A 12863-nucleotide genomic window follows, 5' to 3' on the forward strand; every position below is an offset into this window, starting at 1 on the left:
GGAATTTCCTTTTCTCTGAGTATTGTGCTATAGAGCCACAGCCACGTGGAAGAGAAGCGGGAGATGTTGCCTGCTGTGGACCCGGTGCCTGGTAGCACTGAGGAATTTGTGTGTCAAGGGAATGGACTGTGGTGACTCACTTGTGTTCCAGAGAGCAAGGATGCTCTCTGACTCAAGCATTTCACTAGGCTGTGGAGAAAGAGGGGGGGTAGAGAGAGAGAGAGAGAGATATGGGTCCTCAAATCTGAGTCATAGCCCCAGAGTTTCTATCCCTAGCTAACCACAAACCTGGTCATCTGTCACCTCGGCTGACTGTTTCCCTGGCAACACCCCTCACTGGGTGGCCAAGGACAGTCATGGGGGAAGGGGGTTCTGGCCAGTCTCCACACCTTGAGAACAGCCCCTAGAAGCAAACAAGGGATCCCTGACTCCTCAACCTGCTTCCCTGATAACGTCTTACGATCACAGCCTACCAAAAGTGTCTTCAAAGCCAGAAGGGAGCCCTTGCCAAGCAGAGCACCCCACCCCAGCCCTTCATTTTTACAAAAGGGTAGACAGTGATTCCTAGTCCAAGCTGAGCTTGCAAAATAGAGGGATGGATGGCTGAGGGCCAAGATTGGCTGCCAGCCAGGCCTGGGTCCCACCCCGGCCTGGACACATCTCCACTATTCGACCCTGGGTAAGTTACTGGGCCTTTCTGAACCTTGTTGTCTGCATCTCTCGCGAGAAGTGAAAACTCATTCTTAGATCCCGCTGTTTGCATTTAGTCCCCCAGAGCACCTGCTAGGTCCTAAGAAGGGGCTTGTCTGTGTCAGGGGAGCATTTATGAAACAAGTCCTGGATCTTCTGTAGATGCTAAGCTCTTAGGAACAAGACAATAGATGCAGCAAGACAAGGACTGAGCCATTTTTTGTTGTTGTTGCTCATGGGGCTTGAACTCTGGGCCTGGGCGCTGTCCCTCAGCTCTTCAGCTCAAGGCTAGCGCTCTACCACTTGAGCCACTGCACCACCTCGGTTTTTCTGGTGGTTTATCGGAGCTAAGAATCTCATGGACTTTCCTGCCCAGGCTGGCTTTGACTATGATCCTCAGACCTCAGCCTCCTCAGTAGCTAGGATGACAAGCATGAGCCACCTGCGCCTGGCTGGCCTGGGCCATTTAGACCCTGGATCTTGACTGGGTAAGGGGATTGGAGGTCATCTAGAGTCTTGGGGCTCATCCCAGATAGTGAAGGGGATGCTCACACTCCAGTCTACCCTGTGGAAAATGGAAGCATGGAAGCATATCTCTGTGTGTGTGTGTGTGTGTGTGTGTGTGTGTGTGTGTGTGTGTGTGTGTGTGTCCTGGGGTTTGAACTCAGGGCCTAGGCAATTCCCTGAGGTTTATTTTTGCTCAAAGCTAACATTTTACTGCTTGATCTACTTCCAGCGTTTTTGGTAGGTAGTGGGACATTTCCCTGCCTGGGTTGACTTCGAACTGTGATCACCCAACCTCAGACTCCTAAGTAGCTAGGATTATAAGCATGAGCCACTGGCTCATAGCCGGAAAAACACTTTTTTTTTTTTTTGACCAGTCCTGAGGATTGAACTCAGGGCCTAGACTCTTTCCCTGAGGTTCTTTAGCTCAAGGTTAGCACTCTACCACTTGAGCCAAAGTGCCACTTCCTGCTCTTTCTATGTGTGTGGTACTGAGGAATCGAACTCAGGGCTTCTTCATGCATGCTAAGCAAGAACTCTACCACTAAGCCATACTCCAAGCCCGTGGAAGAACACATCTTGAGTCCTATTCCTCCTACCTCCTCTGTGGGCTCTGATGTTCTGGATTAGGTCACAATCCAGGCACTTCCTTTCCCGATTATGGCCAGGGAGCCTTAGGGGTCATAATGTATCTAATCACACACTGTTGTCCCAAGTAATAGCCCCAGCCTTTTGAACCATAAAAGGAGACCTGACAGCAGAGATGGCAGCTAAAGTTAGTTTCTCACACTCCACAGGGGACACCTCGGGTTACAACCCAAGCCCAAGTGTCTGTGACTCCACTCTCTTGACTGCCAAGGCTGCCCGCACCTGGTTCAGGCTGACAGCAGAAGGGAGCCCAGGGAATGGCATGGGCATAGCAGAGTTTCTTTTTGTGGTTCCTGTCCCGCCCCTTCCTCCCCTAGGCAGGGTAAGGAGTTTCAGGCTGACCGGAAGGAATCCTCAGCACTTCCCCGTCCTTGCCCTGTCCTCTGGCGATGGGTTGCAAGGAACCCATCCAGCCCAGCCTGAAACACTTGAGACAGTCTGTGCTGAGTCCTGAGAAAGCAGACACTGAGCCACCGCAGGAGAAACAGGCAGGGAAGGAGAAATGAGACAGACGAGGAAGCAGAAACAGACAGAAAGACAGTGCCATGTACATACAGAAAGCAAGGACAAAGAAAAACAAAGGCAACTGTAATACCAACCCACATTAACAAATAAATAAAATCACCCTAGCTACTCAGGAGGCTGAGATTTGAGGATCGTGGTTCAAAGCCAGCCAGGGCAGGAAAGTCCATGAGACTCTGATCTCCCATGAACCATTAGAAAACCGGAAGTGGTGCTGTGGCTCAAGTGGTAGAGCGCTCACCTTGAGCTAAACAGCTAGAGGGACAGCACCCAGGGCCAGAGTTCAAGACCCACCACCAAGAAAAAAAAAATAAAATCAATATTCTCAACATGTCTGTTGATGTAGAGCTCAAAAGGCCTCTGGCAGTTCATGGTTTCCTTGAGGCAAAGCTTCTGAGGTTCCCACACAGCAGGATTTCTATCACAATCACATAAATCCTAATCCACTTAGTTCCAAAGGGACAAAAGCGTTGGGGGAGGGGGACCCCAGGAACTGCAGCTCCCTCCATGCTGTCCCTCTGTTCCATAAAGGGCTGGCTCTCTTAGGTATAGAGGGAACCCATGTAAGTTCTTATGACAACAGTAATGTACCATCCAAAAATGCATCTAGAGCACTCAAAGAAGAGCCTCCAACTCCAAGAGTGTCTGTTGGCATAAATACAGGGTGGATAACTGCTACCAAGACCTAATCCTAAACCGGGCGCTGGTGGCTCACACCTGTAATCCTACCTACTCTATGCTGGGCACCGGAGGCTCAGGCCAGTAATCCTAGCTACTCAGAAGGCGGAGATCTGAGGATCCCAGTTTAAAACCAGCCTGGGCAGGTTTTATCTCCAATGAACCACCAGAAAACCGGAAGTGGTGCTGTGGCTCAAATGCTAGAGCACTATCTTTGACCTGAAGAGCTGAGGGATAGTGCCCAGGCCCAGAGTTCAAGCCCCATGACCATGACCACCACCACCACCCCCCAAAAAAAAATTCTAAGCCAGGTGCTGGTGGCTCACACCTATAATCTTAGCTACTGAGGAAGCTGAGATCTGAGGGTTGTGGTTCAAAACCAGACTAGGCAGAAAGGTCTGTGAGACTCTTTATCTCCAATTAACCAACAAAAAGAAGCTAGTAGTGAAGCTGTTAGCCTTGAGTGAAAAAGTGAAGAGACAGTGCCTATGTCCTGAGTTCAAGCTCCATGACTGATCAAAAAACAAAAAAAAAAAAGGACTAAATCCTCCTTGGGGGCATGGCTGAGGGGGAAGAAAACATCAGCCACAGAACAAAAGCTGGGGGACTGGCACAAGTGGTAGAGTCCCTGCCTAGTAAGCACTATGTCCTAGCTTCAACCCCCAATGCTGCCAAAAAGAAAAAAACCAAACCAAACCAAAAAACAGAATCTTAGGACAATCGAGCACCTATATTCTACTTTCACTCTTCGTAAGATGTTTTATGCTCTCATGAAAACTCATTAGGCAAAGTGCTTACTCCTCACAATTCAGAAAGCTACCATGATAGCGGCTCAAAGCTCTCAGATCTTTCCTTCAAGTCTGGGAGAAGCTCAGGAGAAGTGACATTATTTCATTTCCAGGCATACCAGGGCTTCCACAAGCTCCGGACTTGTTGACTTAGTACCAAGTGGCTCTACTACAGAGGCTGATCTGACCGGTCTGGAGACCATGCAGGGGGGAGGGGGGGGTAGGGCAACCGCACCTGGGCCTCAAATCCAGCTCAGTCACACCAGCCCCAACAGGCCGGCCTCGCCCAGAGTGCAATGGAGGGTGGGGCATCCAGAGTCCACGGTGTCTGGCTCTCTACATGGATTCCCTTTCTGCCTTTCTCCTAGCATTCTGGGTAGGAAGAGATCCTTAACTAAGGTGTGGCCCAGCTGCTGACCTCAAGGCAGAGAATGTCCTTTCTCCTTATATCTTTCCCCATGGACTCTGGCGGGGTGTGGGGAGGGGGGACTGCGTCAGCAAAGCTGTTGGATTCATTAGCAAAGTCCCAACCTTAGGACAGGGGCTTATTTCTCTATGACATATCTTGGAGAAACTAGGGGAAAAAAAATACTATTCCTGGTCAGGTACCACTGGCTTATATCTGTGATGCTAGCTACTTGGGAAGAGAAGTAGAAGAGAACCTTTCTCAGCCATTAGCTGGGAACAGTGGTGTGTAAGCAAGCAACTGTGATCTCAATAATGACAGAAAGCCTAAAGTAGGTGGATCGTGATTATGGTACACCACCAAGAAGGAATCTCTCTCTCTCTCTTTCTCTCCCTCTTTCTTTCCAAGGGGCCAAGTCTGTGTTGTTGTTTTTTTTTAATTTAACTTTATAGCCGGGCGCCGGTGGCTCACACCTGTAATCCTAGCTACTCCAGAGGCTGAGATCTGAGGATCACGGTTCAAAGCCAGCCCAGGCAGGAAACTCCAGGAGACTCTTACTACAATAAACCACTAGAAAACTGGAAGTGGCACTGACTCAAGCAGCAGAGCGCTCACCCTGAGTTGAAGAGCTAAGGGACAGCTCCCAGGCCCAGAATTCAAGCCCCACAACTGACCAAAAAAAAAAAAAAATAAATGAATGAAATTTAATTTTATACTTTGGTGCCAGTCCTGGGGCTTGAAATTAGGACCTGGGTGCTATCTTTGAGCTTTTGTGCTCAAGGCTAGTGCTCTACCACTTAAGTCACAGCTCTACTTCTGGCTTTGTTGTTGTTGTTGTTGTAGTTTATAGGACATGAGTCTTATGGACTTTCCTGCCAAGGCTGCCTTCGAACTATGATTCTCAGATGTCAGCCTCCTGAGTATCAGCCAGGATTATAGTCGTGAGCCACCGGTGCCTGGCTTAGTCAGGTTATTTTTTAATAAGCATTTATGAGCCACTAGTTGTAATCCCAATGCTAAGTCAGGTATAATCCCAGGTGCTACAGCTATAAGGGAGCTTTGAGTCAAAAGTGAGTATTACAGCTATAGGGGTCAAAGAAGATTCTATTGCCTCCAGTGGCACAGATTCTAGACTCTTGAAAGCTTCCTGGGAAAAGCTGGCAAGGAATCTTGACAGATGGGACCGGATTCTCCAGTATAGGGGATGGAAGAGATTTCACCTAGGGGAAGGAAAGGCAAGAGGGCCAGACTGGAGCGCACTAGCCTTGAATGCCACATTTAGAGGTTCAAAGTGTGCGTGTGCTCCACAGCTCTGTGTGGTCTCACGTGAGATCTGATCTCCAGGGCTTCATTTCCCACCTGTCAGGGAAACTGTACTGTCTTTGACATTGTGGTTCTGGAAGTTATTTTAATCCTACAGACAGTATGCAAAGTAGCCTGGCACACCTTAGCTATATGTTACCATGGGGAAGGAAACTGTCCTTGGTAAGATAGCTCTAGCATTGATAAGAAGTCCTAAGTTACGGGGCTGGGAAGGTGGCTTAGTGGTAGAGTGCTCGTCTACCATGCATGAAGCCCTGGGTTCGATTCCTCAGTACCACATACACAGAAAAGCTGGAAGGGTGCTGTGGCTCAAGTGGTAAGAATGTTAACCTGGAGCCAAAGAAGCTCAGGTACAGTGCTCAGGCTCTGAGTTCAAGCTCCAGGACTGGCCAAAAAAAAAAAGGCCTGCATCACTAGGACCTGATGCTGAGAAGTAGAAGAAGAGGTACCAGGGCTTCCAACAGGCAGTGATAACTAGAGGGACAAACATCCTACTCCTGCCAATCCAGAAGCAAGGACAGGAAGAAGACTCACTTTCCTCCCATATATATATAGTTCTGCATTAATAGAGGTTCTTCAGAACCTTCTACTACTTTTATTTCAAGGCACTAAGTACCATAGTCACTTCTATCTTCCAGCAGGCCAATAATTACAAGTGGAGAAGACAAAAAAAAAAAAGTCAGGAAGGAAAGAAATGATGACCTCCCTCCCCCCATCCCTCCCCCCCCACTACAACATCTCTCTCCCTATCAAACAATGTGACTCATCCTAGGTTCCACTAAGTTTTCAAGTGCTGGTCAGGGGAATGGATGGGTGATAAATCTGCAGGCTTTGGCTAGATAGAGGTAAAGGAAACTAAAGGGTGCCAATTAACCAAGAGGCCTGGAAAAGAGGCACATGCAAGAGGTTAGCAGGAGCAGGAGGACAGCATGCCCCCGCCATGTGTTCTCTGGAGGTGGCCAGCACTTCAGGTCCTTCTAACAGGACAGTAACGAGTGCTTAGGATAGCTAGAAGAGCAGAAGGATTGCAAAGGCAGTAAAAGGACCTGGTCAAAGACACTTTGCTGTGGGCAAAGCCAAGATGGAGCAGGCAGGTGGTTAGGGGCTGAGGGGAAGGGGAAGAGGCCTAGCTCCTTTAGACCAACACTGAATAGCAATAACTAGAAAGACAGTGACCACATTCTTCCTGTTTTATGTGTTTCATGACTTCCAGGCTTCCTGCTAAGCACTATCTCCCATCCTGGGCAAGAGGGCCAGAGGATGGGCATAGAGAAAAGAGGAGTAGAGATAGTCTGAAAAGGTGCAGGCCATAAAGACAGGCCAGCCTGGTAATCTGAGGTATGGCGTGGGGGAGGCAGAAAGGCCCAGAGCCTGTGACCTTTACCTAGGCTGAGCTAGTGCATGTTCACTCACACCTGTCCTTATTCAGAAATGTGTAGGTCCTGTGGCCTAATTAAGTCCCATAGATTTCTTCACACCTACCCCCACCCCATAGCTTTGTCTCATTTGAAGTTCACATCAACCCTTGTTCTTTCTCTCTGAACAAAAGTAAGAACTTTGTTTCAAGAGTTCAAGATATGGGCTTGGGAAGGTGGCTTAATGGTAGAGTGCTTGCCTCCCATGCATGCAGCCCTGGATTTGATTCTTCAGTACTACATCCACAGAAAAACCTGGAAGTGGAACTGTGGTTCAAGTGGTAGAGTGCTAGCCTTGGGCAAAAGAAGCTCAAAGACAGTGCCCAAGCCCTGAATTCAGAAGCCCCAGGACTGGCAAAAACAAAACAAAATAAGAAGAAGAAGAAGGAGGAGGTGGGGGAGGAGGAGGAGGTGGAGGAGGAAAGAAAGAAACAAACAAACGAAGGAAGAAAGAAAGAAAGAAAAAAGAAAGGAAGGAGTCCAAGGTATTGTTCAAGGTCCCAGAGCTGGCAAACTCGGGGAAGAGATTTAAGACACATCTTTGGGACTCTACTCCCAGGCCCACAATCACAACTTGTAAAACAGGAAGACCTATTGTACTAACAAACTACACCCATGCAGGTATCACTAGCAGGAGCTAAAAATGAAATCAAGTTCCCGGTGACTACACATTCAAAGGATTCTGGGTATGGGGTGTGTCCTGAACCACAACTTTAAGCCTTAAAATTAGCCACTCCAAGACACCCAATCTAGATTTAGTGAGCCAGGTGACCCCCCAACTAAAGCTTTGGGATATGTATGGGGGGAAGGGGGTGCTCAGTCTCTGGCAGAAAGAAGTTCAGATCCCTCTCAAAGACAGGAGCTTCTTATGGGAGACAGCCAAGCTGTGTGAACCCCTGCAGGCCCAGCCAGAACCAAGAACATGCAGTCACACCCTCCCTCCTTCCGGGTACACGAGCTCACCCCATTCTGATCCTGGGACCCAGGTAGCTGAGGTGAGGCGAAGCCTCAGTTTCCCCACGTGTAAAAAAACAGGGAAGATCGTGAGTGTGACCTTCCAGGGGAGTAGAAGGAGGTCGATGAGACAAGATGCTGAGTATAGAAACTTGAGCAGGGGCCCTGGACGCTTCCAGGTCACCCCGGGCCTCAAGAGAGAAAGAGGGGTGTGGGGCTGTGGGGAGAGGGGGGGGGTCACTAACCTTGAGGGCACACTTCTGCCCAGTGAGCCGGTGGAAACATTCCAGCACTTTGCCGTTCACACCCAGGCCCAGCACCTGCTTGGACAACTGGTAGTCGTCGGTCACCGCGTACTTCTTGGGTTCTCGCCGCCCTCCGAGGGTCGGAGCGTGGCCGGAGGCGGGTCCCCCGTGGGCAGCCGGCGGTGGGGGTGCTGGGGTCCCCTGCTCCGGCTCGGCCTCACCATCCATGGCCCCTACCCCACCCCCTTACGCCGGGTGCTCGAAGTGGGGGGGCCGCCCCCCCACCTTGGGGCCTGGCACGTCCAGGGGAACCTGCTGGGGGGGGGGGAAGGAAGAGGGGGGGTAAGGGTGGGAAGCGGGGAGAGTCGGGGTGAGGGGGGGGAAGAGCAAAGAACGAGAACTTCTCACTCAAGAGTTTCCCCACATACCCCGCCCCCCCCCGACTCGGGCGGAGTGGGAGGGGGGTCCCACCCGAGTGGGGGGGGGTCCCACTCCGGACACGTGTCGCGAGCAACCAGGAGCAGGGGACCCGGTCCCCCCCCCCCACACACACACCCCGATCCCGAGCGCGGGCTGAGGCCCGCCGCGCGTTACCTGACGGGAGCGCACCTGGCGGGAATGACGGGGGGTTGGGGGGGGGGTCGCGTCCGAGCGCCGGCGCCGGCAGCCGAGGGGGCGCACCCGGCCCCGGAGTCGCGCCCGCCCCGCGGCCCACGTGACTCCGACACCTCCTCCTCCTGCTCCCCGCCCCGCCCGCACCGTCAGACCTTCAAGGGCCAAGCCCGGCCCAGGCCCGAGCCACTCAAGACGCGAGCTGGACTCATGCCCCGCCCCCGCGCTAGGAGGCAAAGCAAAGGGGGCGTGGTTTAGCCAGGGGCGTGGCTTCTCGTAAAAGGGGGCGGGAACCTTCCTGGCGCCTTGGGTAGAGCCAGCCCTGGACCCTTCCTACATCACCGGGAATCCTACCCCGGATCCCGGACCTAAGACAGCTCGTTTCTGTTGAACCCTTAAGTAGTAAGTCTCTGCCTGCTGTCAGACAGACCTCTAGTATGGCTTGGTAAACTTAGGACTTCCCTGGTGGTGGATAACCAACCACCCCACCCCACCCCACCCCACCCCAAAAATAACTCAGTCCTTAAATTGTGCAAGTGTACAAAAGGAAGTGGCATATAGCGGTGTTGCTTCATTTGAGCCTTACTAGTGCCAACATTCTGCGTGCGTCTTCCCTTCCCTTTGGTATCCAGTGTTCCTAAGTCAGAAATCTTTATTTTTTAATTTTTTCCCCCTCCTTGGTCATAACAGACAATTTTTCTCCTATGGTTTGGGCTTTTGATGTTGTGTGTAGGGCGGGGGGGCGGGTGTTGTTGGTTGTGTTGTGCCAGTCTTGGGGCTTGATTGAATTTAGGGCCTGGATGCTGTCCTTGGGCTTTTATTTTTTTTTTTCCTCAAGACTACTGCGCTACCAACGCTCCAAGTCTGGCTTTTTGGAGTTTCACTGGAAATAATCATATGGAAAATAAGAACAACAACAACCAAAAAAAATTGTATGGACTTTCCTGCCAGGGCTGGCTCCTAACCGTGATCCTCAGATCTCAGTCTCCAGAGTAGCTGGAATGACAGGCATGAGCCACAGGCACCAGACTCATACTGTGTTTTTTAAAGTCTCCAATGGTTGTGGTGGTACAAGTCTGAAATCCCAGGACTGTTGAGGCGGTGGATAGCAAATTCCAGGACAACCTCCATACAATGAGATCTCGCTTTAAAAACATAATCACAATACATTATCTGCTTCCCCTGATCCAGTGCCATTTTCTCTAATAGTTTGGTAGTTTCCATGTTTAATGTTTACTTCATTCCAAACCCATCTTAGCCTAATATATTTCAATTGTGGGACTTGAACTCTGGTCTTGGTCGCTGTCCCTGAGCTTTTCAACTCAAGGCAAGGGCTCTACCACTTGAGCCACAGCACCACTTCCCATTTTCTGGTGGTTAATTGGACATGAGAATCTCACGACTTTCCTTACCTGGGCTGGCTTTGAACCATGATCCTCAGATCTCAGCCTCCTGAGTAACTCGGATTACCAGCATGAGCCACCGGTGCCCAGCTACCTTACATATATTTGAGACAGTTCTCCCAACCATCCACCACTTTACAGAAGACACTGAGGTAATCAGAGAGGAAGTTTGTGAAAAGCCATGGCAAATGTGACTATGACTGACTACTCCAGCAAGAATGTGCTACTCCCAGCATATCTTCATCTCCTACCCAAAAGCAGAGGGACCCAAGCCGGTGAGTGGCTCTCTCTTTTGAGATAAAAGAGTGAGCTAGGCAATGGTATCATACACCTGTAATCCTACCTAACTCAAGAGGGATCACGGTTCAAAAGTCAGCCCAGGCAGGAAAGCCCCTGAGACTCTCATCTCCAATTTATTGGAAGTGGTGCTGTGGCTCAAAGTGGTAGAGCAAAAGAGCTCAGGGACAGTGCTCTCTGGCCCAGAGTCCAAGCCCCAAGACCAACCAAAACAAAACAAAGAAACTTGTGGCAGTTCTATGTAGGGCTCTTCTGCCATCTACAGGCAATGCCCACGAACTACAGGCCCTTCAACTTTATAGTCACACCCAAAGGCTCTCTTTTAAGCCATATTTACTTAGTTTAGGCTTTCTCTACAATCTGAAGCCTCAGTCCCCACCTGGATACCTGGGGCTGCAGGTCCAGTCTTTTCTGGAGGACAGGAAATTGGTGCCCTCCTGACTGCAACTTGACAGGCTACCTCTGCAAGTAGTAAAAAGATGCTACAATTATTGGTGGGTACCCCTTGTATGTGGATGTTGAGAGGGATTTGGGACAATCTTTGTTTCTTTCAGACAACCTTTAAGCTAGTTACATTCAGTGGCACAAAGTTCTCCAGACAATAGCTTCAGCTGACCATACCCAACACTTCAATACACAGCCCAGACTAGGGTACCCATGACATCACCAAGACCAAGAGAGAGAAGGCTTACTTCTGACACACCCAGGCTCAGAGAGGCTAAGCGACATGCTTAAAGTTAGCAACTAGCAGGATAGAGCCCCTATTCCATTCCACAATCTCACAGCCCAGCTGAAAGAGGGGTTCCTCTTGTGTTCCTTCCTGTCATCCCACATGTATCTACATGAACACACACTCATGCACACACACACACACACACACACGACATACCTGGGCATGCATTTGCATGGAAAGACCTACATGCAACACATACAGGTATATGCACAACGTTTATACCCAGCTGAACCCAGGATCAATGTCACTTAGTCTCACCTGAGAATCAGATCCAAGATCTCAGAGTTTGGATGGAGACTGGGAAAGAAGCTGGCCTCTGGCAACAACTGGATGGAGCCTGGTACACTTTTTATATTGTTTTATTTTTTTTTGTCAGTGATGGGGCTTGAACTCTGGGCCTGGGCGCTGTCCCTCAGCTCTTCAGCTCAAGGTGAGCGCTCTATCACTGGAGCCACAGCACCACTTCTGGCTTTTTCTGCTGATGTGGTGCTGAGGAATCGAACCGAGGGCTTCATGCACGTGAGGCAAGCACTCTACCACTGAGCCACTATCCCGGCCCCATTCTTTAAATTTTTTTGTTATTATAAAGGTGATGTACAAAGGGGTTACAGTTATAAATTAGGTTAAGAATACACTTCTTTTTAGACAAAGTCACCCCTCTCCCAATTTTTCCCAGTTGTCTTTTCTTTCTCTCTTTCCTTCCTTCCTTCCTTCCTTCCTTCCTTCCTTCCTTCCTTCCTTCCTTCCTTCCTTCCTTCCTTTCTTTCTGTCTTTCTTTCTCTTTCTTCCTTTTCTTTTTTTCTTTCTTTCTTGGTTGTGGGGCTTGCACTCTGGGCCTGGGAGCTGTCCCTCAGTTCTTCAGCTCAAGGCGAGCGCTCTACTATTTGAGCTGCAGCGCCACTTTTGGTTTTCGTGTGGTTTATGGGACATCAGAGTCTCAGGGACTGGCTTTAAATCGTGATCCTCAGAGCTCAGCCTTCTGAGCTGCTAGGATTACAAGTGTGAGCCACCAGTGCTGGCCAGTTGTCTTCTTTCTTAAAGATGGAACTAGTTAGCTGGGAGTGAGGGATTCACACAATCACAGCTACTGGGAAGGTAAAGATTGAGAGTCTCACTTTGAGGCAACCCAGGACTAAAAGTTAGCAACTCTCCATCTCCAGTAACCAAAAATCCATGTATATAATCAGCTGTGTGGTTCATGCCTGTAATCCTAGTATATAGCATGAGCTGTGAGCCTGGGTGGGGTAGTTTCTTGGTAGCAAACTCTGCCATACATCCCAATAGTCGCATTCCATAGATACAGATAGTTACACCTTTGAAATAGCTTATTGTGACCAAAGGATCAAGAGTCTGAGTTGGGGGTAGGGGACGGCAGCATCTATTTCATGTTGTCCATGGTAGCAAGAGAGAGACCCAAATCAACCAGATACCCAAATCAACCAGATATTGAGGAAGGCTGTGATGCATATTAGTGTGTGTGTGTGTGTGTGTGTGTGTGTGTGTGTAAAGGGAGGGGTCAGAGAGTCCTGGGCTTGTATTTGGGGTTGAGCACTGTCTCTGAGATTCTTTTTCTCACTGTTAGCACTCTACCACTTGAGCCACAGTGCCACTTCTGGCTTTTTCTGCTTATGTGGTGCTGAGGAAT

The 12863-nt window shown here is 49.8% G+C and overlaps 1 protein-coding gene across 1 annotated transcript in view; it reads right to left on the reverse strand.

Moving 5' to 3' along the window:
- Positions 1 to 8432, reverse strand: part of Mapkapk3 (mitogen-activated protein kinase-activated protein kinase 3) — a 29343-nt gene extending 20911 nt beyond the window's left edge. The window contains exon 1 of the mRNA XM_013028245.1: positions 8174 to 8432. Coding sequence (XP_012883699.1) covers positions 8174 to 8401 — 228 coding nt within the window. The 5' untranslated portion in view covers positions 8402 to 8432. The remainder of the gene's footprint in view (positions 1 to 8173) is intronic.
- Positions 8433 to 12863: the final 4431 nt, after the last annotated feature.

This window comes from Dipodomys ordii, unplaced genomic scaffold, assembly GCF_000151885.1.
Source record: "Dipodomys ordii isolate 6190 unplaced genomic scaffold, Dord_2.0 Scaffold107, whole genome shotgun sequence".
In the NCBI taxonomy this organism is placed as follows: domain Eukaryota; kingdom Metazoa; phylum Chordata; class Mammalia; order Rodentia; family Heteromyidae; genus Dipodomys; species Dipodomys ordii.